A 26,525-nucleotide genomic window follows, 5' to 3' on the forward strand; every position below is an offset into this window, starting at 1 on the left:
AATACTATATTTTTTTACTATATATAACGCACATAAATATAATATTATAAGCCGTAAAAAATTAGTAATAGTAATGCGCACTAAAAAAAAAAAAAAAAATTAGTCCCTATATAATAGGTATAATCTAGGTGGCATTATTTAATTAATTTTTTTTTAAGTTGTTTTAATCTAAACAATCTATCCATAATTTTTACTGAGAAAAAAATAAAATTCGAAAAAAAAAAAAAAATCGAAAAAAAATTAAAAAATAATAAAATATAAAAATTACATAAATAATGTACTTTTTATTAAGCACACCACCCCCTTATTTATTAATCCTGGTGTAGAGTGTTTTATAAAAATAATTTCATTTTTCTTGTACAAAATTAAAAAAATATAAAGTAAAAATTATAAAAATTAAAAGTATATATGTATTAATTGCATATAGGAATACTCATTGTTTATTACAATGAGCAAGAGTGAACAGATCAAACATTTGAAGCAGTTGAAACAATTGACAACTAAACATGTTGTTAAATAATATTTCATAGAACATATCCTAGTTTATGTAATTATTTTTTATAAACTTGTTTTTAATTTTTTTTTTATTTTTTTATTTTTTTTATGAATTGTGTGTATTTTTTTTTATTTTTGTAATCACATTTATAATATTTTTTTTTTACTGTTTACATTTTTTATTTGAAAATATTTGACCGACATATGTACATGTTAGCTAAAGGATAGACATTAATAATTTGATTTTTATAAAAATATAAAATACAATTTTCATACCATCATATATATATGCATATATTTATAAATTTCATTCCCTTTCATAAAATCAACATCATTATACATATTTACACACAATTATGTGCCCACAAATATATACACATGCTTTGAAAAAAAAAAAAAAAAATTATGCTTAGGAAAATTTTCATATATATACTTTTTAATCTTTAATAATGATTTCATTGCTCTTATTAACTATGATTAGTATTTGTTTTTAATTTAGTTATTTGTTTTTAGTTTGTTTTAGTTATTTTGGGCTTTGTTTTATTTAATATTTTAAAACTGCTTTTTTAACACAACATAATTTTATATGATTGTATTTATGTAAATTAATTTTTTTTTTTATGCCTATATACGTTTGCCATATTTATATAAGCCCTGTCTTTGTATTTTATTGTTTATACAAATATGTGTCTGCTTATTTTTTATCATATATATATACCATTTTTTTGTTTGAATTAATGTTAATTTGTTTTATTATAAGAATTTTTTTAAATTTGTTGTTAATATAAATAATTCATAAGAATACTGAAAATGAAAAATATATACAAATTTATAAATGAATTTTTTTTTTAATATTGTTGTTGTTTGTACTTTTGTTTTTTTTATGTTAGCTATTTGTAATGATATAGCATAATTACATATAAATAATGTATTAAAATGAAAGCATTATTATTTTGTTTTATATTTATTTGGGCTTATATAATCTTTGTCACATATATTAATTGCACACATTATATTAATTTTAACAATTTATTATCATTTAATATACAAAAAAATAATAACTATGCTCAATGTTTCCGAAATGAATATATAGAAGAATATAATTATTTTAAAAAAAAAAATTCTATATCTTTCAAAATACAACATATAAATAATTGTGGGACTTGTGACAAAATAAATCAATTGATGCCCCCTAAAAATGTTTCAATAAATAATGATAAAAAAAATATAAAATACAACTACAAAAATAATAAATGTTATTTAATATGTTATGATACCTTTCATAATTCAAATAAAAATGAAAAATTAATAAAAAAATTCACAAAAAATAATCTTTGTAATAATTACATAATAAATTTAAATGAAAAAAATAACGACCAAATATATAAATATGATACACAAGAAATTGAAAGCATATTATATTTTCTGAAAATTTACACACAAATTATTAATCATGATATAATAAAGATAGTGAGGAATGTTTATTTTTTCAACCTTCCAATTTTGGATCTAAGAAATTTGAAAAACCATAAAATCGAAGAAATCTTTATCAATAGTCAAGCAGAAAATGTAATTGAAATAGACAGAGACAATCGAAATTTATCCTACATTCCCATTAATGAAAATGTTCAAAGTTATTACAATTATTCAACCCCCATAAAAAATAATATCGTTGATTTGAAAAATGTCTATGCTCATGACTTTAAAAGATTTACCTATTTTAACAAAATCCATAAAGTTTTGGATATAGACCATAGCAAACATAGAAAAAAGATAAAAAAACATTACAACATGCAGAATAATGACTCTATATGTTTATATTCACAATCTAATGAACATGAGCACGAAAAATCTTTCTTTAATAATAATGCCAATCCTTTTTGCTATTTTAAAAATATGGGCTTAAATATATGTACACTTGGAAATGACAACAATTCATTAAAAACCGAAATTGTAATATTAGGCAAACAAGTTAATACACTAGAAGTTGTAATAAAAAAAACGAAGAAAATGGACATGGATAATTATTTAAAATCTAATAATAAAAGTAATGAAAATAATTTATCCACCAATATAGCTTACAATTATGAAGATGAAGTCGAAAAAAATATGAACATTGTAAGAAAAAAAAAATATTTAAGCTCTGATGACACAAAAAATTCTGAACAAGTCAGCCACAAAATCTATAAAAATTCTGAACAAGTCAGCCACAAAACGTATAAAAATTCTGAACACAATAATATTTACCAATTTAGCGCATTTAATAATTTATGGTACGATGTCAATAAATACTTATATATAATGTACGCAATATTTGTACACAATATTAACAATTACATTTTTCAACTAATTGATATGGTTAAACAATATGGATTTTATACTAATAATATAAAATATGAGCACACACAAAACATTACATCATATAGTTACAAGCCAGATGAAATTGATAAACATTTTTTGTCTAACATTTTATTTACAATTTTGAAAGATATTGAGTTTGTAAATTTTTTTAATACGCCAGAAAAATCTGGAAATAATCACAATTTAAAAAACTTTAATATTTGTGAATTCGATTATGTAGCAAATTTTAGAGCCAATTTAATAAATCCTTTTATAATGAAAAAAAACAATATAATTGCTAATACTTGTATTGCCACCAATTTGACAACAGAAAAATCGCGATGTTATTTTGTCAGTTATGAATTTGGTGATTATTTAGTTCAAGTAAAAAATAAAATAAAAATGGATGATGATTATAATAGTGAAGAAATTATTATTGATTCTATAATATCAGAACATGAGAAAAAAGTTATTGAAAATATGAAAGCACGTTCAAATTATACAATAGATTTTCCTTTATATCTTAATAAAATATATCCAGATATATATAATAGTGATTGTAATATTTTTAATAGATTAAAATGGGTATTAAGTATATTTTTAATACCATCATGGATAATAATTATTTTAATATATATAATAATGTCACAAGAAATATGGAGACATGAATTTTTAAATCCATTACACAAATTATTATTATCACCTTCAATTATAAGATTATCATCTTTTATAATTTTATTAATATTTTGTAATCTTCATTGTTATTATTATATGTATAATAAAATTATGGAATATGCTATATTAGCATTTATGACATTAAACACTTTATTTAATACTCTATTTTTTGGTAATCTTTTATTAATCAGTAAGGGATATATGGTAACACGAAGATATTTCAACAAACGAGAATGTTTATTTTTGACATTAGTAATTTGCTATATATATATTTTAATATCATTTAATCAGCTAAATATTGTAAATGATGCATATATGCTAATTTATTTGTATTCCTTTTTGTTATGTATACTTGTTGCTAATATAATTTCTATTATAGATTTTTTAAGTAAAAAATTAGCATACGTAAGAGATATAGGAATGTATAATTGGGAGCAATCTATATATACCAAGATTAATATGTATAAACATTATTTATGTATTGTTGTTACATTTTTTTCATTTGAAATTAGTTTACATACTCTTAATATTACTTTTAGCGCATTTTCCAGAAACGTTGCTTTAATTCAATATACTATAGAATTTATTATGTGGGCTTCCGTATTATATATATTTAGATATCGAGGAGATGTTTTATATTATTCCATTTTATATGACAAAATTGCTATTAAAACTATACCTTTATACATATGTAATTATAAAGAAGAATTATCAAAAATGACAGAATTTGATATAGACACAAAGAAACAAAAACGTAATACACCAATAATTATTATAAATCCATTAGAATTCCCAAATCAAAATTTGTTATCATCATTGGATGTCGGATGGATAGTTAGACACCACTACCACCGATTAAACATATGAGACCCAAATTTTAAAAATAAAGCAAAGCTATAAAACTAAAGCAATATTAAGTTTTGCACTTGCCGAGTATGACAATGCTTGACTTGCTTGTTTTTTTTCACCCTGTTTTATAAAGGATGTTTCCTTAAAATTAAATAATATTTTACTATTTTTAAAATAAATTTATTTGTTTTTGTAATTTACTAACCATAAATTCGATAATTTTTTTTTAATTTGCCAATTTTCAACCTATTCGCTAGTTATATTAGCTACTTTTTTTTTGTTTATTAATATTTACATTTTTTTTATCATAACTTAAAAATTTTTTAGTCAATTTAATTAACAATTGAACATATCCAAAAAGAGGAATGTCTTTTTTTTAAAAAAATATAAAATTGATATTTTTCCTAAAGTGATACGAATAAATGTGTGCATCAAATTTAGTATGACTAGTTCAGGTAGGTAGCCATATAAATTATATCCTCTTTCTTTATTATACAAGCTTCTTCAAATTTACTAGAGTAAGCAATTGGGACATCTTTAGTACATAATCTTACAGGTTTTTTTGATAAAATTGAAGAAAAATTTTCAACAATTTGAGAATATAATTCAGCTCCTATACCCCCAAAACCTGCAGACTCATCTAAAATTAAACATTTTTTTGTTTTCTGTAATGAATATTTAATTGTTTCCAAATCAAAAGGTTTTAATGAAATTAAATCAATAATTTCTACATCGATTCCAATACTACTAAGCTCTTTTGAAGCTTCCACTGCTAAATGTCTAGTGATTCCATAACATAATATAGTTAAATCACTCCCCTTTTTTACAATCTCTGCTTTATCAATAGGTAATGTATATGGTAAAATTGGAATTTCTTCTTCTTTATTATATAATAATACATGTTCTAAAAATAAAACAGGATTATTTTCTCTTATTGCTGACTTTAATAATCCTCTAGCATTAAATGGTGTTGAACATGCAACAATTTTAATTCCAGGAATGCTCATAATATATGATTCAATTCTTTGTGAATGTTCAGGGCCTAATTGTTTACCTATTCCTCCTGGTCCTCTAATTACTATAGGTATATTAAATTGCCCATCACACATATATCTTAGCATACATGCATTATTAGATATTTGATTAAAAGCTAAAATTAAAAAAGATAAATTCATTCCTTCAATTATTGGTCTTAACCCATTTATTGATGATCCTATACCTAAACCCATAAATGCATTTTCACATATTGGTGTATCTAATACTCTTGCAAATCCAAATAAATGTGCTAAATTTTTTGTTACATTATATGATCCCCCATATAATCCTACATCTTCTCCTAAAACAAAAACATTCTTATCACGTTTCATTTCTTCATATGTTGCCATATGTAATGCTTCACTTATATTTCTTTTTACTTTAACACTTTCCAACTCTTTCTTATAATTTTGAACTTCATTTATATCGAATACATTTATTTTAGTTAAGCTATTATTTTCGTTTTGCCCCCTTTTAATAATATTCTTATTTATTCCATTAAATATATACCCACTTTTATTTCCTATACCCATTTTTGATTTACATTCACATCCCAACCATTGCCAGACAAAAATAAAAACAATCACTTTCCACATGATCAACAAAAAGGTTACTCTCCTCTCTTTATCCTCGTTTTTCTACCTGTTTATTCTTTTTTTTTCAATACTTTAAGAAGACATAGAGAGAAAATAAAGCAAGCTTGAATTGCCACTATATTAAATAAATAATTGCTAAATATGATTAATCCTAAACTAGTATTATTTTGTCAAAATAAATTGTAAAAAAAAAAGTGAAATTAATTGTTGTCGAATTATATTTTTTTGTATATAATCATACTAAACAAGTATTCCTAATATGTGTAAAAATATGTATCATTATTATTTTTTTTTTTTAGCTAGTTTATTTTTTTAAATTTTATTTTCAACTAGTACAACCTTCTTATTGGCATATACTCACTATTCTCACATAACAAAATTTTCCATAAATATATCTAAAGTTTTATTTATTTTTATTTTACATATTATTTAAGTCTTTAAGCAAAGGTTTTACACACACAGATCAAATTAAAAATTTTTTGTTGTTGTACAGGTTTTTTTTTTTTTTTTTTTTTCATTTTTTTTTTGCAATCATAGAAGGTATGCTCTTTTCTCCTTACCACAACTTATACATGCACAATAAAAAAAAAATGAAACAAATAATTTCGATTTTTTCTTTTATAAAATTCAGATCACTTTAGTGTATGTAGATAATACCATTATGTACAAAAAACACATTATTTTATTTTATTGTATTTTTTGCATCCTTTTTATTTTCAGAACAAATCAGAAATATAAGGAGAAAGCAGAACGAGCACTACCTCTATAAATGTTTTATTTTGTTTTATTTTATTTTTTTATGAAGAACTACAACAATCCCAAGTAAACAAAATAAGGGGGACACACAACATAAGCACGTTTAAACAATATTAAACTGTCAAAATGAAGTGGAAATAATTAATAGAAAATGATATAATATATACATATTTATTAAGGGTATATAATAAGCTGCCAATATTTTCTTCCCCCTTGTGTGTGTGTGTAATATTATAAAGTACATATTGATCTGACATTAGCATAACAATGGTGATAACCTTTTAAAATGTTATGCATGCCCATTAAATAAGCATACATAAAATGGACTAGAAGAATAAGAAAATTTTACAAAATTTGAAAATATAAAGAGTAAATATTTTTATTTCAAAAAAATTGATATTTACACCGTTATATTATTTTAACCTTCAAAATATATTCATACAAAACATAGAGAAAAAAAAAATAACTATATGTATATATCATTTTCTTATATAAAGAATATTAGTGAGACAATCTTGTATTATTTTACATAAATGTATATATATTTAATAAGTTTGAAAAATGTATGAGCAAAAAGGATATACACAATTATTAATTTATTCATTTTCTGTTTCTCAGTTTTGTTAATTATTTTTACTTATACAATAGTATAACTTTTGTTGTTGACATTAAAAAATGAAAAATAAATAGCAAAAGACGATAATATGAAAAAATTAAATTATCTTAATATGCATATGAAAAATTATTTTATATATGCATTATTATTTTACAGAGCTAAAAAAAAAAAAAATAAGATATACGTATATATAAATATGAGGCTATAAAAATTGCAATTTGGAATATATATTTATTTTTATATAAGTAAAATATTTTCAAATATTTATAGCAATTATTTTTTTTTTTTATTAGTGTATGTATGTTTATTCATATTATATGCCCTTATATTATTTTTGTATATTTTCCTTTTCCACTTTATATAATATTTTTTCTTTTTTATTTATATATGACAAACTTATGTATAATTGGATATATTTTTGCTTTGTATATTTTATTTTGGAAAATTTATTTTAAAAATGTGTTAAATATACAAAGATAAATTTATACACGCAAATATAAATCATATATCTTATACATAACACGGGCTTTAAAATAGTGTTGCATGAGCATAGTAAAAGAAGCATAAAATTTCATTAATTATATATATTACATACATACCAACTACTATCATTTTGGGACAAGCTTAAATCAAAATGCATTAGTATTTCATACGTTTACTAAAAAGATAGTTCATTGAATTATTCAAGAAAAAAGAGGATTTTAAAAAAAAAAAAATTAATTATTCTCTTTTCAGATTGTACACCTTGAATTTATTTTGATGAACCACCACATATGCATACATGATAAATCCATATATGATATACCCACGACTGTTTGTTACTCAATTTTAGATTTTCAACAAAATTAACTAAGAAAATATGCAAAGTTAAACTTAAATTTTATTTTAAAAAATAAATATTTTGAAGACGAAGTAGTATGTACACACACATATGTATATATGAAGATATGCAATAATTAGTGTTTTTTTTTTTTTTTCAAAAAAAATAAATAAAATAATCTGGATATTTACAATAGTCAGTTAGGGCATGTGTTTGCTTTTGCATACATGTCTCCCATCCATCATTATCTTTTTGATTTTAAATAAAGGGCAATAAAAAAAAAAGAAATATGAATAATTATAAAAGGAAAAGAAAATATGTCCAAGATGATCGGCATGATAATAGTAATGAAAGTGAATCTTCTGTAAAATTAGAAAATGAAAAAGGATATGATAAAGATATAATATATGATCAAATATATTCCACCCCTAAAAAAAATAAACCAAGATGTTTAGTTTTATCTAATTCAAAAGATAATCTATTAACAAATTTTACAAACTTATTAAAAATTGAAAATTATGGAGTAGAATATAAAATTAAATGGTATATCCATTTATTTAGAATATGTCTATTTAATGAAAGATTATATGGATCAACACAAAAAACAGGAACAGGAAAAAATAAAAAAGAAAAAGGAACTGAAGAAAATATTAATAAATTAATATTAGAATATAATGTTGATGAATTACTAAAAAATGTACAAAAACTTATTTTAAGAAAATTAGATTGTGAAAATTTATATTATCAAAAAATATTAGTTATTGTTTGTTTATTATTTGATTATTTTCAAAATAGAAAACATCATAATATTAAAACTATCAAACATTTAGAAGGGGAAGAAGAAGACACAAAAAATTCCATAGATGATCCTGATATACACAATGCCTCCGATTCACAAATTAATGGAAATTTATCAACCAAAAGAAATGATAAATCTAAAAGAAAAAAAGAATCTAAAAAAAGATCAAGAAATACATCTAAAAAAGTTTATGGAGATTCAGGTGATGAAGATATAAGTAAAGACAGATTATCAGATTACTCTGATAATAATAAATCATCTGATTCAGAATTATTAAAAAGTAGTGAGAAAAAAAAATTTAAACCTATTGATATTATAAATAATCAAAAAAATTATTATATTATTGAATTTAAAAATGTTTTATTCAATGAAAAAAAGAAATTTAATAATTTGGAAATCTTTTATCATATTACAAACTTTATTATACATAAATATTGGTATTCACAAGAATATGCACATTATAATATTTTTATTTGGTTTTTAAATTATATAAATAGTAAATTAGAAATTAAAAAATCTATCAACAGTATTAATAGCAAACTAGAAATGTTTATTAATTTACATCCAAAAATATTTAATATATCTCATGCTAAAAAAAAAAGAAAAAAAAATAATTATCAATATAATAGTAGTATTCTTAGTGGTCCTAGCCAAATACATCCAAACAATAGTCATTATTTTGAAAGTGGAATTGTAGATTATCCTTATGTAAAAAATAGATCTAAACAAGTAGGTGGTGGTTTCACAAGCTTTACAAATCCAACAAACTCAGCAAACACAACAAATACATCTACCACACCAAACATTAGTAATAACAACTTTTTTTCAGTAAATAATAATTCAACTAATAATACATTTAGTGGATTTAAAAATACAAATACAGATTCATCTGCTATTGGAAATACCTTTGGTTCAGCCTTTAAAGGGTTTGGTCAAAATAATAATGTAAGCATATTTGGAAATAATAATACAGCCCCTAAACCTATCGAAACGGGTAATAATCTTTTTTCAACTTCCAATAATACAAGTACTTCTCTATTTGGCAATTCTATAAATAATACAACTAATGCACCAGCTACTAATAATGCAAATAATTCGATGCAAAAATTTCCTAGCCTCTTCTCATCAAACACTTCTGGATCGACAAATAATAATATTACCACGATGAACAATGGAATGTCTTCAATCAATAATAATAGTTTCAACTCCCAACTTAATAAACCCCTTTTTGGTAGTACTACTTCTATAGGGGGAAATAACATGATGCCTAATATACAAAATAAAAATGTGAATTTATTTGGGTCGATGAATAATAACGCACCGGGGCAAAATAATTCAAATATTAATACTACCCTAGACAATAATAATGCACCCATTTTTGGATTTGATAAAAATAATCAAACTAATACATCTATATTTGGAAATTCTTCATTAAGTGGGACTGGAAATAATACAAATTTTATCTCGACACCAAACAATAATACAACAAATAATTTATTTTCTTTTAATGGAGATGCTCAAAAGAAATTATTTCAAACTCCTCAAATAAATAATCTAGACAAAAATAATAATAATTCAACTAACCTATTAAATACGTCAACTACTAATGATAGTAATACAAACCTTTTTGGCACAAAAAATAATGGAACCGGATTTTTTAATTCTACAATTAATGGAAATATAAATAAAGACTTACCATTAAATAATAAAACAGGATTTGAAAATGATATGCTATTACAAAAAACAAATATGTTTTCAAATACAAAACCAGCTGATTCTATAAATTTCATGAATAATAATATTTCAAACTTAAATAATAATACAACCCCTTCTTTTACCTTCGGAACTAATAATTCTAATGATATGGTTGGAGGGATGTCTTCAAATTTAAATGGACAACAAAATGGCAACAATTTTGATAATCTGTTTAATGCTGATACTGGTTCGAAAGAATTATTTAAGGATCTAAAAATATCCAATGAAACCACATCTAAATTTACTGTTAATAAAAAACCATTATTTTCTAGAAGATCTGTAAAAAGTAGTATACTTGTATCTAATTCAATGACAACAGAAAACAATATTTTTAGTTCTGCATATAGTAATAAAGATAATTTATTAAATAATCAAGCAAAACCTGTTAAAGTTATTTTTGGACAAAATGTAAATACATCTACTACTCCTGAAAATGCTAACAATGGATTATTTGGTACCACATCTAACACAACTACTAACAATTCTGCATCTAACAATACAATAGCTCCAATTCCTACCGAAGAAAATAAATCTATAAATTCAACTATGGATAAACCAAACCTTTTTTCAAACACAAATAAACCACTTTTTAATCCACCTACTAATACTACTACTACTATGTTTGGTTCTACAAATACTAACATATTTGGAAAGCCTGAAGTTTCTAATATATTTTCAACCCCAGCAAATACTATATCACCTACTGACACAAAACCTAATACAGATCCAAATGCAAATACTAATAATTTAATATCTACTGATAATACAAGTTCTGGATTTGGAAATACATCTATTTTTGGAGGTAGTGAAACAAATAATAGTGATCGAAATAATTCTCAAGGTCTTAATTTTCCTGTTAAAAAGTTAACACTAGAAGAAAGAAAAAGAAAAAATTCAAAAAATAATATGCTATCATTATTTTCATCAAATACAACCAGTTCAAATATGCAAACAACAAATCCTATATCATTATCAGATACACCATCCTTAACAAGTAACAATAATAATGATACTAAAAAAACAAATATATTCCAATTTAACACTACACAACCTGATACAGCTACTAAAACAGATACTCCAATGTTTGGTGGACTTGCAAAAAATAATGTATTTGGTATTGGAAAATCTCAAGAAAGTTTAGGAGAAAAAAAATTCCAATTTGGAACTTCATCAGATAAACCTGCTGAAAGTAGTACAAATATAACTACATCTATTTCAAGTAATAATTTATTTGGTTCTAAAACGGAAGATAAAGAAAAACCATCTACTGAGGCTCCTAAACCAGCTAGCTTGTTTACCTTTGGAAGTTTTACTAATAAGGAAAAGGAGGAACCAAAAGATGCTCCAAAAAATGATGAAAAAGTTGAAAAGGTTGAAAAAGATGATAATAAAAATGTAACACCAAAGGAAACTCCTCTTTTCAAAGGATTCGGATCAATTTTACAAAATAAAACAGAAGAAACTAATAAAAGTCCAAATAAAAGTTTTATTTTTGGATTAGGAATTAAAGAAGAAGATAAAGAAGAAAAAAAAACATCCCCTTTAATAACTGAAAAAAATAAAGATGACAATGCTATTGCTACTCCAAAGTTTGGATTTACAAACAACATAGCAACTAGTTCTAATAATCAAACAAACCTTTTCAATATTGGAAATAATAATAATAATAACAATCTCAAATCAAACATATTTGTTGAACGTAATGAAAAGGAGAATGAAAGTGGGACAGGATTATTTTCACTAAATAATAAATCGAAAGAAAATACAAGTCCTTTTTCTTTTAAAACTGATAAAGAACCAAGTAACATATCTGGTATTAATACATTTTCTAATACAAATTTTATAGGAAATGAAAATAAAAATAAAGAACCAGATTCAAATGTAAATTATGATAATATTATAAGTAGAAAGAGAAGAAAAGATGTTGATTTAGATTATAAAGATGAACTTAAAAATGTGAATTTTTCAAATTTCAATGAAGATAATAATAGTTTAAGAACTAATGATACAGATCATAAAAATTTTAATAACAATATTTTAAATGAAGAAAATAAAAATAATGAAGGTTTATTTTTAAAAAAAAGTCGAATAGGAACCTCATTAAATGATACTAAAAATATTCTAAATACAATAAAATTTGATAATATTCCTTCAAAAGATAAATTAACTACATCTTTTACTGAAAATCACAATAATACAAATAATGCAGATCAAACAGATCGAAATATTTTTAATATTAACATGTTACTTCCTGATCAACCAACAAAAGAAATTCCATCCACCACACATGCATCAACAAATAATGACTCAAACTTAACTAAACCCCAATTCAATTTCCTAAACAAAAACAATGAACAAAATAGTGTAGAAAAGGCTGTTAATAGAAATCTCGCTGAAACGAGCACTACTAACCAATATGAAATGAATGACAATAAAACATTTGAAAATCAACAAAATTTCCAACAAAATCAACAAAGTTTCCAACAAAATGAATCCAATTTTTACAACTCAGATGCTTATAAAAAAAATAAGATGGAGGAAGAGAAACAAACTGACTTTTATGAAAGAATTCGAATTAATGAATACCTTATGAATAATAATTATAATAGTGATATAGATATTATAAATAATAATGTAGAAAAACGCAATCCCCTTGTTATTGATAAAAAAAGTATGAGCAGAATAAAATCATATAATAAACATATTTCTTTTGATTCTATAGATGTAGATTTAGATCGAGATGTTGTTGATATTAATGAATTAAGACAAGACTTATTTTTATGTGCCTTAAATTTTCATTTACATTATTGGGCAGAAAAAGTTATACTATTTTATCCTCATAATGAAAAAATTAATAAATACTGTACTTCAATAATTAAAATTAAAAATAAATTTGATGAAACATATAATTTTAATTTGTTTGATGATATCCATTCTTTATCAAGAAAGTTATTAAAACGTTTAGACAAAAATTGTTGTATTTATGAAAGTGTTTTATTTTTATCTGGTGATAATATTAAAATATTAAAGAATGCAAAACTTTCCCTTTTTGATGTTTTTAATATATATCATTTTTGGTTTAAAAAAAATAGCTCTGATATAAAAAAAAATCTTCAAGACTTTCTTTATACTAATAAAATATATCCATCTTATTTAATTTATTATATGGGTCTATATAAAAATTCGAAAACTTCAAATAATAAATCTAATGATTTAAAAGAAAATCGAACAAAAATTGTTAAAGGGGTAACATCACAAAATAATTTATCAGATAATGATGAAAGTCAAAAACAGTCTAAACCTGCTTTCTCTTTTTATGAAAAAATTTCTCAATTTGCTTATCCTAAACAAGATTCAAAAAGTGATTTAAATAATCTAAATGATTCTGAAGTAGATAAAAATTTGCCTTCAGAAAATGAACTTACTAATTCTACAGTTGACGATGAAAAATCAGACGCATACTCATCAAATGATGAACATACTGATAGTAGTGATAAAAGCTTCAATTCAGACTCTCAAGAAAATAGCCAAAACGATCAAGATTCTGAAATCTATGATTTGAATAAAGAAAGTCAAGTAAATATAACAAAATCGGAAGGTGAAAAAAAAAAAAAAAAAAAAAAAGTCACAGAAAATAATTTAGCAGAAATTTTTAATTCAGATAGTAGTGATGCTTCAAATGTTTTAGAAAATAATTATGATGATGAACCATTTAGTATGAATATTAATGAGAAATATTTATATTTGTCTAAAGGGAAAAAACGAAAAAAAAAACTATTTTTACCAGCTCATATTAAAATTAAAAAACTTAGTGCATGTGAATGTATATTGTTAGAACTTATTTTAAAAGATAATGTATTAAATGTATTAAAAAAATATAAATTATTTAAAAGAGAAAAATATGAATATTTATACGTAAATCTAATCGCAATGCTAAAGCATTATAATTATTTTTCCACAGATAAATCTGAAGAAATTAATGCTGAAAATGGAAATAACAGTCCTACAAATAACATTCCAAGTAATAGTTTAAAAGATAAAAAATATCGTCAAAATGTTAATAATATGGATAAAGGAAGTAACTTAAAACGAATTGCTAACTGTCTTGAAACAAACTGTGCTAATATAAAAAATGATAAAATAAATATTTTAAAAAAAATATGTGATAAAAATTTATTATACTATATAAATTTACAATTGAAAAATATTGCACACTTACTTAATTATAAAGAAATTGAAATAGCTTGTACATATTTAAATCATATAAAAAATAATTTATTTGTAATCTTTCAAATTCCAATTTTATTATTCAATGTATTATATGATAAACTCATAAAAAATTACAACGATTTTAGTATCATGGACAACTATTTTAATAATTCACTTTTATATAAAGATTTTCGATATGAATATATATTAAAAACAAAAATTGCATATATGCTATTAAAAAAATTTAATGATCAAGATGATATAGAAAATTGTATAAAATTTGCAATATATTTTGATAATAATAGAGTAAAAGCACATAAAAATAATATATATAATGATTATATTTTTCATAAAAATTTAATTAGCTCTTATATTAAAGTTCATGAAAATATTGTACCTTCTGAATGGATTGAAGCTAAATATGCAAAAGATGGTGAATTAAGTGACATGAACGATTCAGAATATTTAGATTATTATTCTTTTTTTTTCAAAGACATATCAAAATATATCAAGCTAAGTACTATCGATAAAATTATTACTTCAAATATATTTAGTTTACATAAAGAAAATTACACAATTTGTCAATCACCAGAAGATCAAGATACAAATAAAAAATATAAATCAAATGGTGGAACAAATGTAGGAAACAATTCAAAATCAGCTAATAGTACTAGCCAAAATAATGAAACTAGCCAAGATGATGCAGAAAAAAAAAAAAATAAATTTGCATGTTATTTTATGTACATGGTCAGGCGATCTATTATGGATGATGTTGTAAATATTTATTCTTCAAAAGGAGAATATTTTTATAAAAAATTATTGACAACATTAGTAAATAATAACTTTGCAAAAGATTATGAAAAAGCTAATAACAAACATTTTCATATGTTTATTCAAGTTGCAAATATAAATGTATTTATGAAAAATGTTTTTTTTGAATATATTAATTTTTTTAAAAAAAAAGAATTATATAATATTGAAAAAATAAAAAATGAAGATGAAATTATGGATAACTTAGTTAATGTTGTAAAGGTTAATGGAAGAAATTTCTTTGTTGTAATAAATACACTAACTGAAATTGTTACTAAAATTGAAAAAAATGTTGTAAAAGATGTTAATATAAATATACTTATTAATTTAAGAAATATAATTATTGACACTTTTTACCTATTTAAATATGTTTTTAATAATCGAGAATTTTCACTAAATCTCATCGAAAACCTTTACAGAAATGTTATCAATTTTAACGACACAATTAATTCATTCTTTTCTGACGATGTTAATTTTTACCCCAAAGAGCAAATAAAAGATTTGTACACACACATAAGACATAAATTTACAAGCCAAAATGCCATCAACTAGGCTCAACAAACATACCTTATCACTATTATTTTACCTCATGTTTTATCACACATGTTTAGTATTTTATTTTAATAAAGCCTATCATTATAGTATATATTCGCAAATTAAGCCCAAATCCATAGGCTTACACACATTCACTAAATACGCATATAATACCCTTGCGTAAATAATTTTTAACATTTTAATTTTTTAACTTATTACATTTTTTTTACGTTAATCTTTTATAAATTATATGTAACCTTAGTAATTTCATTTCATGAAACGCTTTGTCATATACCTTTTATTTGTATGCATATTTTATTTTTTTGTTCTTATATATATGCACATATATTTAAAAAATATATGTACTTATATTTAAGTGCGTATATATACTTATGTATATTTAGAAGACTTGTATATATTTAATACAAACACATATTTGTAAAAACTTTTTAAGTTTTGAAATATATTAATTTGGAACAAAGAAAGGGAAAAACTCTCACGCATTGCTCTTTTGAAAAGCGAGTGTAGCAGTTTAAGTATGCAAAAGTATATAATGAAATATAGACAAAAATATAATTGAATAAAAAATCAAGTACTATATATAAATATATATTTATATATATGCACATATAAGAAAAAATATATATATATGTAATAATTATTAGCATCACATTTTTTTAACTACTATCAAGTATATAGACATAATGCATTTCCTAATGAAATAAGCGATTTTTCGTAAACATTTTGTAATACAAAAAAGCTTCATTCATTATTGCATAGTGCTCATATTATATAGCCATAAAATTGTTTAAATATAATTATATGTTTTATAAATAATTCAATGATAATAAAAAATATATATTTTTTAATATGCCATTTCAGTTATAATAATGTTGAATAATATATTTTTTTTAGTATTTATTAACTTTTATATAATAGGGTCGTGTATATACGAGTAAGCATGCTATATGTCCTTGTAACAAAAACAATTATTATATTTATTCATTTATGATAACAAATAAATGCTTATAAAAAACTTTTTTTTGTCATTATTGTGTAAAAATCTTCAAAAGAAATTTCTCCTTCACCTTTTGAATCAGCACGATCAATCATATCTCTTAATTCTTCATCAGTTAATGTTTCTCCTAATTCTTTTGCAACTCTTTTTAAATTTTTTAAAGAAATCGATCCTGTCTTATCATCATCAAAAAGGTTAAATATTCTTTGAATTCCTTCCCTTGTATCTTTATTTCCCTATTAAAAAAAAAATGCATATATTTTTAAAACTGTATTTTGCTGGAAGAAAAATCATTATATCACCACAAAAATAAATGCACACACACACAAATGTATGTACTGTAATATGTATTAAAATATTTATGCCTTTCTTATTTTGCTGTATTACCAATTTGGAAGTTATGACTTCCATAAACTCTTCAAAATCAATTGACGAATAACCGTCTTTTTCCAAATCTGCTATCATTCTAAATATCATAGGATTTTTTACATCCAATCCTAAACTTTGCATAGCACATTTTATTTCTTTTGGGTCAATTGTTCCTGTATTTAAAAAAAAAAAAAAAAAAAAATATATTTAGCTAGCTAGCTAAAAACAATTTTTTAAATATAGCGAAAGTTGGCTATGTTATATTATTACACATGCTGATAAATAATATTTATACCAGTTCCATCAGTATCCAATAAATTAAAAGCTTCTCTTATTTCTTCAATTTCATCTTCAGTAAAACCTGGACGTTCTGTAAAACTCTTTTCATATCTTCTTCTTATAGACGTATTTTCTGTCATTACTCTATATATAGTAAAAAAAAAAGTTAAATAAATATGTGTGTTAATATATGTTCTTCATTAAATAATACAATTATGTTGAATAAATGTGTACACATATGTGTGCACTGTTAAGTATATATAGTAATTAGGTTTAATATCAGTTCAATTATTTTTTTCATGATTGTATTTACCCTTCTATAAATGTATTTTATAATATAAAGGAAAAGAGAGGGATAACGAGACTGGAAATATATAATTTCTTTATCTATTTATATTTATTATTTTTCTTTTTATTATTAACAAAATAGTGTACGATTCATATATCCATAATATGTTTTAGTAATAACTACAATTATTTCGATTTCGTGTATTATTTCTTTTTAATATTTATAAATAATATATTAGTCCAATTTTTTTTTTTATTTTGCAAAAATTTGGAAATATTTCGAAAGTTTTAGAAATAATTTGAAACGTTTTGAAATGTTTCATAAATTTAGCAATTTTTATAAAATTACTATTTTATCAAATTAAAAACAATTTCTCTAAAAAAAATAAATAATAAATACAAATTAACGTGTATTGTCCCCTTCAAAATACAGTACTAAATAATATATATACATATTGCATAGATAATTATATATTATTTCCATATAGTGAATGAATATATATATATATATATATGCATACCCGGATGCGATAAATTATAATCCCTATTCTTTTGTCATCACTTAATAGCGTTAAAAATAATAAAAAAAAAATATAATTTATCTTTATAAAATTTTTTATGAATAATTTTTTGAAGGTGTGAGTATTTTGCTATTCAATAATTTAAAAAAACTTTGCATATTTTCAAAAATAAAAAAGGCGGAAAATATATTATGTAAATATGTGTATATTTTCACCACTCACACATTATACCAATTTTTTACCATTACCAAAGTTAAAATTATTTTATTTTACGAGTTTAATTATGTATGACAAATACACTGCTATTGTAATATAAACATTCTTTCTAATATCCCCAAAAAATTTTAATGGAAATTTTATAATACACTTATGCATTTCATTATGTAGGGAAAATATTTTTTTTATTTATTTCCATCTTTACATTTAGCTTAAATGCGTTTAAAAATATTTTATTCAAACCATTTCTATAAGGTGTAAGTTTTCGAAAACCATTAATGAAATATTACAAGCATGTCTTTATGGTTATATGCTTTAAACATACCATAAAAACAAAAATATATAAAGTAAAAAAAGATAAAAATTTTAACTATTTCGTTTGTTTCTTAACATGTGTGCACATACATGTATGTACCCATTAAATCTACATTGACTTTTCAATACTATTTATTATTATCACCATATGCAAAATGCATAATTTTAAGCACACAATCTTTTTGCCTAAATCCTAATGCATATAATAAAAAAACCATGCATATATTAAAAGTAAATGCTGTAAAATCTATATTTTAAATATTATCATGTAGTAAATAACTTATAACATACTGCATGATTAATAAAAATAACGATGATAAGTCTGTCCATAAATTTGGATATGCAAATGCCACAATTCACATACTTACAAATTATACAAAAAAAGAATGAAAAGACAAAGAAATGTCAAAATCGAAATTTTATAAATTAAAAAAAAAAAAAATATACTACAAAAATGTGGTTATTATGTGTGCCTAAAAAGCTCAAATATCTAGGGCATTCAAATATATAGCCTACAAAAATATAAAATGAAATATATATAACACATATAAATATGGTATTTTTACTAGTTTGAATAAATGCAATAATACAAAGGATTGCAAACATATCATACATATTTGTGATTATTTAAAAATTTGTTAAAATATTTAGTCATACTTCCTTAATTAAATAGGTTATTTCTGAAACGTCTTTGCATTTTTTTATATTTCCATTTATATATGATAATAAATTTTTATCAGAAGGATTTATTTCCACATGTACATTGTCAGACTGAATGTTACTCACATGAAATTGTGTCGTTCTACGTATTGTCTGAAAAAAAAAAAAAAAAAAAAAAAAAAAAAATTAAAAATAGTTCTTAAAATATAACCATAAATGTGGACAAAAATTAGCTTACTTTAAATTCTAAGATAATAAAATTATCAGTTCTTTGCACAATTTTTAAAGGAGACAATTGTGTTGTTTTTATATTTCTTTCAAGAGCTTTTATGCTAAAAAGTAAAATAAATAAACAAGTTATATATATTTATGTGTGCATAAATATATTCGTTCATATATAAAAATAACATGAACGTACATAACAAAATTGTATGCTTATTTAAATTTTATTTTTTCATTCTTTTTACTTTTCTTCTAATAATTTAATCCTTTCTTTGCAATCTAAATCATCGGAGAAATTTATGTCAATTTCTTTTCTCTTTTTTTTCATATATGTATCATACTTTTCAATCTTTTCAGTAATCTACAAATATTTTATTTTCAAAAAAAGGCAACAAAATATATTCACATGCATGTTCATATTTGTATGCACACTTAGCTAGCCATTACATTTCTTATACCTTGTTAATATCGTTTTTTAGTTTGGTTATTGTCTCATCCATTTCGTTATTCTGAATAAATATAAAATTTAAAAAAAATGAATATAACAGTAGAAATATAACCAATTATTATATAATAAAAATAAGCTCAAATGAAGTATACTAATCAAATTAAAATTTGTTATAAATAGGTAGTCATACTATTATATAATTTTTTTATTTTTACCTTTTCTTTGTTTTTTTCAAAAATTTCATCATATTCTTTTACTTTTTCTTCCAATTCTAACTTTTTTAGCCTTTCTTGCTCAAACTCTATTTTTTGATTTCTTTCAGTTAATCTAAAAAAATAAACAATAACAATATGATTAAATTGTGCTATATTTATGTACGTTCATTGTCAAAGCATAAAAATATATATACATAAACACAGACACACAATCACGTATCAAGTTTGATTATTCTTACTTTAGTTTTAAATTTTCCACATGTGTGTTGAAGAAAGAATCGGCTGAAAATAAGGTATTAACAGCCTCTATAAAAAAGAAAAACATATATACATTTATTGGGATATGCATATATTTTTTAGGCGTAGCTGTAATTGTTGATTATGCCAATGCTAAAGTATAAATTTACCAGCAGTATTATTAAACAAGAGATCTAATAAATTTGAAATATCATTTTCCAATTGTTTTACTTGAGGTTTATCATTATATTGTTTACATTGTCTAACAAGTTTTTCATAAGATTCAATAATTGCTTCTTGTTCTTTATTACTAAGGTGCATATTACCAAAGTCATTAATTTGTTTTATATAATTTATAAAATTTTGACATAAATTATAAAGTGTTTTTATTAAATCTTCATCAACTTCATCTTCTAAATCATTTTTATTTTCTTTCGTGTCTTTTATGAATGTGAATATATTATTAAAGTTTTCAAAAAATGAATTAAATATATCATTTTTTGAAAGTTCATTACTATTTCTTAAGTTTGCATTATATTTATCATCATCTTTTTTAACAGATCCAAAATTGCTAGGTATGTTATTTTTCGTCGACATCGTTATTTGCTCCATCATGACAATTCAATAATTCAAAAAATTATTAATTTTATAATAATATGAAATTATCTGATAAATGGTTGTTGAAATTTTACATATATATATGCATATGTGTGTGTATATATATGATTAATGCTTGAACATATTTTATCTCAAATACTTGAGATCAATCTGTATGTGATCATTGTTCTTCGTCTTTCTACTTTTATACCCTTTTTTATATTTTAAATCATCATATTTTTTTACAAACAAAAAAATGTTTACTTAAATAATGAAAAAATATATTTTTTTTGCTGGCTTAAAATTGTATGAAAAAAAAATAACAAACTAGTTATGTCCACATATATGCTATACGTATTTTCTGTTTCGAGTAATAATACACATATATACCATATAAATGTGATAATGTGAAAGCAACTTAAGTATTAACCTTTGTGCAATTTTTATATATTATTTTTTCAAAAAATTATTTATTTTGTATTGAAAAAATAATTAGCATTAAAAAAGATAAAATAATATAATGAGTAAATGAAAATATAAATAATGATAACAAAAAAATAATAATAAATGTCTAAAAAAGGAAAAATATAATTAAACAATGATAAATCATGAAAATGCGAACAAAGGCAAAAAGAAAGTAATTAATCACACCATAATACAAAATAAAATATATCAAATGGATTAAATTAAAAGAGGATATTTTTTTATTTTTACTAATATTTTTTTTTTCTCATTGTCATATTTCCAATGTGAGAAAATATGCACTTTAAATTTGTTCGTCATTATTATAGTGTAAAATATTTTTGTGGAACTTAAAATTTGCATACTAATTTTGCATTATAAATATTATTTTATTTATTTTTTTTATAAAAAAATATATTTATATAAATTAAAATTCCAGTTTAAATATAAGAAATTAACCAATCTTATTTTAGTGTAAAACTAATATATTTTATACCATTGTTTTTTTTTTCTTTTTTTACAGCTACTATACTATTTTTATGCTGTTGCTGCCAATCATATTTTACATATAATAAGAGCAAACATAATATCCCAATATTTTATATTCTTTGTGTTTAGTAAAAATGGAAAAATATTCATACACGTAAAGTATCATTAATAAATGGCCCCTTGTACGTTTGTAAAAAATAACTATAATTTACCATTTACCCTAAAAAATCAAATAGCCAAATTAATAAATATACTCACATAAATATAATTAAAAAATGCATCCCTTGTTCAGACAAAACACATAAAATATACATATTTGTGCGCATCCTTGCATTTGTTTTTTTAAGTATGCTACTAGTGTTTGCGCATTTGTAAGCATATATGCCATATATGCAACATTTATGTGAAGTTTCCGAAAAATATGAAAAAAAAATTGTATAATTTAATCCTTAAAAGAAATTACACACGTTGTGGCGGTTTAAGGAGACCACAAAAAGTAACCAATGACCCAGAAAGTATTAATAGAAAGGTTTATTGGTGTTTTGAACATAAACCTGTTAGAAGGACTGTAATTAATTTAATATTTTCCCATAATGAACTAAAAAACTTTTCAACTCTTTTAAGAAATACAAATGGTTATTTTTTAATTTTCCATTATTCTAATTAGTCTAATAATTATATGCAAATAGCCAATTTACACCTTCGCTAGTGTGTGCAACGTTATTTATTATTTTTTTTTTTTTTTTAGCTAGCTCATCGCTAATTCATGAGCTGTCATTGGAAGGGCCGTATACGGGATTTCTTCCTTCAGACGAGGCCTTAAATTTATTGAGTGCAAATAGCTTAAATAAATTATATAATGATGATAATAAAATGTCTGAATTTGTTTTAAATCATTTTACTAAAGGTTTATGGATGTATAGAGATTTATATGGCTCATCCTATCAGCCCGTTAGTAAACCAAACTTATTGAAAAAATTATTAACATGCAATATTATTTACACATTCATATGAACAGCAATATATTTTGATGAATTTTTTTTCATACTACATATTTTTTCACTTTTCACATTTTCAGTGGCTCATATACAACGAAAAACGAGACGCCCCAGAAAAATTAACAACTTTAATAAACAACGATATAATTGTAAAAATAAAAGGGGAATTTAAAAATTGCGATCATTCTATATATTTAAATGAAGCAAAAATTATAAGACCCAATATGAAATGCCATAATGGGATAATTCATATCATAGATAAACCAATAATTTTTTAGTACCATTCAAACAAAATTTCCATATGTTATTTTAGCAAACATAATTAAATAATTACATATTAATATAATTAATTTATATATATAACTATTTTTTATGCACATTTTTTATCCCCTTTATTGTGTCTTTGTATTTTCATTTTAAAGGAAATTAGTTTGTTCCCTTGGGAACTATATATGCTCATACATATGTTTATTATTACTAACTTTAAATTTATAAAACAAAAAAAATGAAAAAAAAAATAAAATAATGACAATATATAATAAAAATAACAATGGCAAACACGAAATGCCGAATTATCAAATTCGGAAATTAAATATTAGCATATTCCACCCAACACATTTTAAATGAAAAATTAAGGAATATATTTAAAAGTGCTAGCTAGGAATACTCTTTAATTAGCTATATAAATAAAAAAAAAACATAACGCGATAAATACGCGAAATTTAGCAAATAAATAATTTTCATACTTTCCCTAATGGTGATGCCTAATTGCTTTAAAATATTCAACCAATAAATTATGCGCATTCAATCCATTATTTTTTACAAGTTTTATTTCAAATAAATTTGGCCAAAACTTCCCAGTTACTAGTAAATTGGGAATACCCTCCTTACTATTTACTGGATTTATTGCAATTCCGTTTAAGAAGGATTCCCTACTTCTTCCAACGGCTTCCTATAAAGTTAAAAAGAAAGAAATTGTGTATCAGCATGTGTATCACCATGTGTATGCTCTATTTGGTGTGCCACGACTGTAAAAATAATGAAATAAAAAGGGAATATGCAAAAAATGACTATACGTATATTATATTGTTACCTTATTTGTGTTATGATCAATTAATCCAGTAAGATTAATTATTTTAAGACATGATCCTTTAGATATATCAATTTCGATTATTAAATTTGTCATAAATATGTTAGCATAAATTGTTTTTTCTTGTAAATGGTATTCCAATTCATTAACATGCTTCATAGTAAATCCAGCACATGTAACTTTTTTTTTGTTAATTATATTTATTTTATTTACTTTTTTAAAATTATTTGGAATCTCTAATTCATATAAAAATTCATTTCCTGATGTTGCCCATAATTTTTGATAATTTGCAAATTTACCATTTCTTAAATCTTGAATAGAATGAATAGGATCTAAATTTGAAGTCAGTCCATATCCAACTAACTCATGTTCAAATGTGTTATATAATTCAAATGTATTATAATCAAATACTAATATAGTGTTTTCTTTATATGTCAATACAAATATAAATTTTCTATATGTTTCAGGTTCAATAACTATTGCTATACCTTCTGCAAAATAATTATTTGTTATATTATAAAAACGCTCTGTTGAACCTGTTTTTAGATTAAATCTTCTTAAATAGCTAACTGCATATAATCCTGATGATTCAATTAATGTATTACCATCTATATATAATAAGCCTTGAGTAAAAGGATGATTGGTTGTATATCTTTGATGAACTATTGAATCCACATTTGCTTGCTGTCCAACTGTTGGATCATGAACATGCTCATATTTATTTAATATTTCATATGTATAAACCCCTATATCAATAGGATACCCACTATTCCCATTTAAAGTAAAATGAAGAATTAACAAAATTGTAGCAGCTATTAGCATACAAATGATTATCACAAGGACCACCACCTTTTTCACAGATCTGCAAAAACACATTGTAAAATTGTTTTTTTTATGTTAAAAAAATGTTTAATTTTAAGACGCTATCTACATGCACAAGCAGACTAAATATGTATATATATATATTGAATTGGTAAATAAGTTTGAATTGTATATATTATAATATATTCATAAATAATATATACATATTGTGTATATGTGCACAACTGATAAACACACATGAATTGCGTAATCAGACAAATATTTCCATAATTGAAAATTTTTTATTTTTTAAAACGATAATGAAAATTAAAGAGAACCCTTAAATAAATTTATGCATGCTCTCATCATAAATCAAAATGTAACTAATTAAACAAATGAGTAGACAAATTAATAAATATATTCATAAACAATATGTAATGAAACAATTTTAAAAAAATCAACTACATTTACAATAAATTGTAAAAAAATAAATACATTTTTTCAATTTTCATTTTTTGTTTTCAAACAAAGTCAATTTACATACATGTCTCATTTTAATTGTAATATAATTTGATAAACAAATGATGGAATGCTCTATATTTTTTTTTCTCATTCTCTTATAAATATGTCTATATATATGTGCATACAAAAAGCTGGCATTAATCAGGGCCACTAATTTTAATATGGTGATATAATTATGAACAAAATATAAATCAAATAAAAAATAAATTAGCATGTACACAACAAATAAAATATATGTCTACACATTATATGTACACTTTAGCATTTCTTCATATATTTATAACCTTTTATTTTTTACAAGATTATTTTCCCGAGCAATATGGGTAGCTATTTTTTTCCTTGCAACTAATTTATTTGCCATGTTTATCAATAATTTTGTTTGACTCCCCCCATACTTTTTTTTTTTTGGAGTATTGGCTTATACTTATTTGGCACACATAAAAAAAAATGAAGCAAAAAGCTCATTATACATAAATATTTTCAAATACA

General features: G+C 22.6%; 7 protein-coding genes across 7 annotated transcripts; 3 read left to right on the top strand and 4 right to left on the bottom strand.

Annotated features, from left to right (window-relative positions):
• Positions 1-1,431: 1,431 nt before the first annotated feature.
• On the top strand, positions 1,432-4,377 carry PVVCY_1301170 (conserved Plasmodium protein, unknown function; the record flags this gene model as incomplete). Its single annotated transcript, XM_008623793.1, has 1 exon — positions 1,432-4,377. The coding sequence occupies one exon, from the start codon at positions 1,432-1,434 to the stop codon at positions 4,375-4,377; it is 2,946 nt and encodes a 981-aa protein (XP_008622015.1).
• A 428-nt stretch (positions 4,378-4,805) lies between these two features.
• Positions 4,806-5,927, bottom strand: PVVCY_1301180 (pyruvate dehydrogenase E1 component subunit beta, putative; the record flags this gene model as incomplete). Its single annotated transcript, XM_008623794.1, has 1 exon — positions 4,806-5,927. One exon carries the CDS (start codon positions 5,925-5,927, stop codon positions 4,806-4,808), a length of 1,122 nt encoding a protein of 373 aa, XP_008622016.1.
• A 2,544-nt stretch (positions 5,928-8,471) lies between these two features.
• PVVCY_1301190 (conserved Plasmodium protein, unknown function) lies at positions 8,472-16,307 on the top strand (the record flags this gene model as incomplete). Its single annotated transcript, XM_037634719.1, has 1 exon — positions 8,472-16,307. The coding sequence occupies one exon, from the start codon at positions 8,472-8,474 to the stop codon at positions 16,305-16,307; it is 7,836 nt and encodes a 2,611-aa protein (XP_037490776.1).
• A 1,008-nt stretch (positions 16,308-17,315) lies between these two features.
• On the bottom strand, positions 17,316-18,095 carry PVVCY_1301200 (centrin-2, putative; the record flags this gene model as incomplete). The annotated part of the gene is made up of 3 exons (XM_008623796.1): positions 17,316-17,543; positions 17,695-17,849; positions 17,972-18,095. 3 exons carry the CDS (start codon positions 18,093-18,095, stop codon positions 17,316-17,318), a joined length of 507 nt encoding a protein of 168 aa, XP_008622018.1.
• A 1,682-nt stretch (positions 18,096-19,777) lies between these two features.
• Positions 19,778-21,692, bottom strand: PVVCY_1301210 (conserved Plasmodium protein, unknown function; the record flags this gene model as incomplete). Its single annotated transcript, XM_008623797.2, has 8 exons — positions 19,778-19,807; positions 19,953-20,108; positions 20,194-20,287; positions 20,423-20,538; positions 20,636-20,686; positions 20,841-20,952; positions 21,080-21,146; positions 21,248-21,692. 8 exons carry the CDS (start codon positions 21,690-21,692, stop codon positions 19,778-19,780), a joined length of 1,071 nt encoding a protein of 356 aa, XP_008622019.2.
• A 1,354-nt stretch (positions 21,693-23,046) lies between these two features.
• PVVCY_1301220 (heme detoxification protein, putative) lies at positions 23,047-23,901 on the top strand (the record flags this gene model as incomplete). The annotated part of the gene is made up of 3 exons (XM_008623798.1): positions 23,047-23,260; positions 23,374-23,576; positions 23,704-23,901. 3 exons carry the CDS (start codon positions 23,047-23,049, stop codon positions 23,899-23,901), a joined length of 615 nt encoding a protein of 204 aa, XP_008622020.1.
• A 473-nt stretch (positions 23,902-24,374) lies between these two features.
• PVVCY_1301230 (glutaminyl-peptide cyclotransferase, putative) lies at positions 24,375-26,397 on the bottom strand (the record flags this gene model as incomplete). Its single annotated transcript, XM_008623799.2, has 3 exons — positions 24,375-24,575; positions 24,717-25,575; positions 26,321-26,397. The coding sequence occupies 3 exons, from the start codon at positions 26,395-26,397 to the stop codon at positions 24,375-24,377; spliced, it is 1,137 nt and encodes a 378-aa protein (XP_008622021.2).
• Between the last annotated feature and the right edge of the window lie 128 nt (positions 26,398-26,525).

The sequence above is a fragment of the Plasmodium vinckei genome (genome assembly GCF_900681995.1).
Source record: "Plasmodium vinckei vinckei genome assembly, chromosome: PVVCY_13".
Classification (NCBI taxonomy): Eukaryota; Apicomplexa; class Aconoidasida; order Haemosporida; family Plasmodiidae; genus Plasmodium; species Plasmodium vinckei.